Below are 2,982 nucleotides of genomic sequence, written 5' to 3'. Positions count from 1 at the left end.
CCTTCCTTCCTTCCTCCCTTCCTCCCTTCCTCCCTTCCTCCCTTCCTCCCTTCCTCCCTTCCTTCCTTCCTTCCTTCCTTCCTTCCTTCCTTCCTTCCTTCCTTCCTTCCTTTCAGGTGGAAGATGAAACTGTTTTACATAACATTCCTTATATGGGGGATGAAGTTCTGGATCAGGATGGCACTTTCATTGAAGAACTAATAAAAAATTATGATGGAAAAGTGCATGGTGACAGAGGTGAGCTATATGTATATTCTCTTTAGTTGAGGGTCTGAGGGTTTTCTTGTTGCCATGACAGTGGCAACTCTTAAAAGGAAAGCATTTGATTGGGGCTTGCTAACTGTTGAGAGGTTTATTTAGTCCAGCCAGGCGTGGTGGCACACGCCTTTAATCCCAGCATTCAGGAGGCAGAGGCAGGCAGATTTCCGAATTCGAGGCCAGCCTGGTCTACAAAGTGAGCTCCAGGACAGCCAGGGCTATACAGAGAAACCCTGTCTTGAAAAACCAAAAAAAAGAAAAAAAAAAAGTTTATTCCATTATCATCATGGCAGGAAGCATGGTGGCACACAGGCAAGTCTGGTGCTGGAGAAGGAGCCTAGAGTTCTACATCTGGATGGCAGAAAGCAGGAAGAGAGAGTTACACTTAATCAATACTAATTTTCTGGGGTGTTGCTGTGCCCCCCCTTTACTCCTTAATATCTATTGGAGGTTTCTGCCTCATTTTTGTTCGTATAATTCCCAAGTAATTGACACAGAAACAGTTCATATTTATTTACAGGCTGTAATCCTAGACTAGGCAGATTCTGAGCTCTTCTATATACAAACGACAGGCCCCGTGTACTTTCAGTTTGCATTTTACTCAACTTGCTCTGTACCATGTGTGTCCTCAGGACCAGCTTCTCTCTCATCTTTTCCTCCTTCCTCCAGGTCTCTCTAGAAATCTTCCTTGGTTATAAGTCCTACCTTCTCTATGCCCAGTCATAAACCCAGCCATTTATTGATCAATCAGTTATGATTGAGGAGTATTCTTTGCAGTACCGGTGTTACTGCAATGCCCCAAGATCAGGTTGTAGTCTGGACCAGGGCATAGAACTCAGGTTCTGAATCCACAGGTCACAAGGCTAACCCCAACAGCCACTGGGTCTGGCTTAAGCACCTAAGACCTCAAAGCCTGCCCCCACTGACACACTTCCTCTAGCAAGGCCACACCTACTCCAGCGGTGCCACACTTCCTAAGCATGCCACTCCCTGTGGGCCGATCAACATCATTTTCATTCAGACTGTCATAGAAGGGTTTCTTAAGTATATATAGAGTTCATAAAAAATCTTTTTAATAATAAAACTAACTTTTGTAGTTGACTATAAAGAGCTAGTCTGGGCTTATAGGCATAAATTTTTAGTGTTTCTTTAGTTTTTCCATTTGAGGATCTTATTTGCCACTTGGTAACCATCAGTAACTGGTTATAAACTCCAGCAGCAACAACACATAGATTTTATAGGAATAGAGTGTGTGATTTTTGGTAAGCTTTCAATAGTAAAACTAAGTTTAAAGATCTGTGTATGGGGCATGTGCTTCAGAAAGGCTTTCTGCTCAACAATGCCTTCCTCAGGGCAGCCAGAGCCCGTGAAATTAAGTTAACAGAATCCTGGATTCAGGTTTCTGAACAGGAGGCTCTCTTGATATCTGAGCAAACGGAGATGTGGTCATATCATAATGCAAAACAGGTTTGAAGTGGTCAGTCAGTGACACAGATTGGAAGGAAGCTAAAACTACAGGTCTTTATGGATTAAGGGAGTAATACAGCCTGGATCAGCTGGAGAGGGTTGATTCCTGAGAAGGTAAATGCTGTTTTCTTTGCTGGCTGTGAAATTGATCTTGACTGTCCTTACTGCCCCTCAGGTTACACTGCTGATAGGCCTTCACGATTCTTCCAGATTAGAAAAGACAGACATAAACTTGTCATTATCTTTTTCCCTCTGTTTTTGACATTTGACTTTTAGAATGTGGATTTATAAATGATGAAATCTTTGTGGAGTTGGTAAATGCTCTTGGTCAATATAATGATGATGATGATGACGATGATGGAGATGATCCAGATGAAAGAGAAGAAAAACAGAAAGATCTAGAGGATAGTCAAGATGGTATGTTCAGTATTGGTTTTTTGTTTGAACTTTATATAATTCTTTTAAAAAAAAGTATCAGGCTGGTAAGATGACTCGGTGGGTAAGGGTGCTTAGTACCAAGCTTGATAAATAAAGTTTGATCCCTGGAACCCACTCTATAGAAGAAAAGAACTGACTCTACTGAGTTGCCCCTGATCTTCACATCAGCACATGGTGGCATACATACACCATATAATTAATACATGTAAATAATGTAAAAACCACCCATGTATGGGTATAATGAAACTACCCCCTTTTTGTTAAGTGTATGATCAAATATATTTTCTGCAGCATTTCATTCTCCACTAGAGCTTTTTTGTTTCCTTTGCCAAGCAGAAGGACATAATCCTTTTTTGCACTTTGCTGATGAGTTATCATAATTATCTTTATAATAATATCATATATATCATGTATAAGTTGTATACTAACTTCATATATACCAGCTTATCCTTCCACAGCTTTACAATGCATATGTTATTATCAGCTCCATTATATATTGGAAATAGGTTTAGGGAGGTTAAAGGCTAAGAAACTTAAGATAGCTATATTGGGAAAAAGTAGAATCTGAGCCCCAAGTTGATGACCTAGGTCTGACTTGAGAGCTGTGCTATTGCCTCTACACTTGTTAGGTGTTGCTAGAAAGCAGTCTACCCCAAATAGTAGAGAGTCCATAATGCTATCTTGTACTTAGCAAGCTGACTGTTAAGACAGCATAGCAGAAGCTGGGCGTGGTGGCGCACGCCTTTAATCCCAGCACTCGGGAGGCAGAGGCAGGCGGATTTCTGAGTTCGAGGCCAGCCTGGTCTACAAAGTGAGTGC

The 2,982-nt window shown here is 41.3% G+C and overlaps 1 protein-coding gene across 1 annotated transcript in view; it reads left to right on the top strand.

Moving 5' to 3' along the window:
- The window catches only part of Ezh2 (enhancer of zeste 2 polycomb repressive complex 2 subunit), a 63,047-nt gene that overhangs the window by 39,079 nt on the left and 20,986 nt on the right, over nucleotides 1-2,982 (top strand). The window contains exons 5-6 of the mRNA XM_029478205.1: nucleotides 117-237; nucleotides 2,002-2,142. Coding sequence (XP_029334065.1) covers nucleotides 117-237; nucleotides 2,002-2,142 — 262 coding nt within the window. The remainder of the gene's footprint in view (nucleotides 1-116; nucleotides 238-2,001; nucleotides 2,143-2,982) is intronic.

The sequence above is a fragment of the Mus caroli genome, chromosome 6, assembly GCF_900094665.2.
Source record: "Mus caroli chromosome 6, CAROLI_EIJ_v1.1, whole genome shotgun sequence".
Lineage (NCBI taxonomy): Eukaryota > Metazoa > Chordata > Mammalia > Rodentia > Muridae > Mus > Mus caroli.
This window is presented reverse-complemented; position numbering and strand designations above follow the sequence as displayed.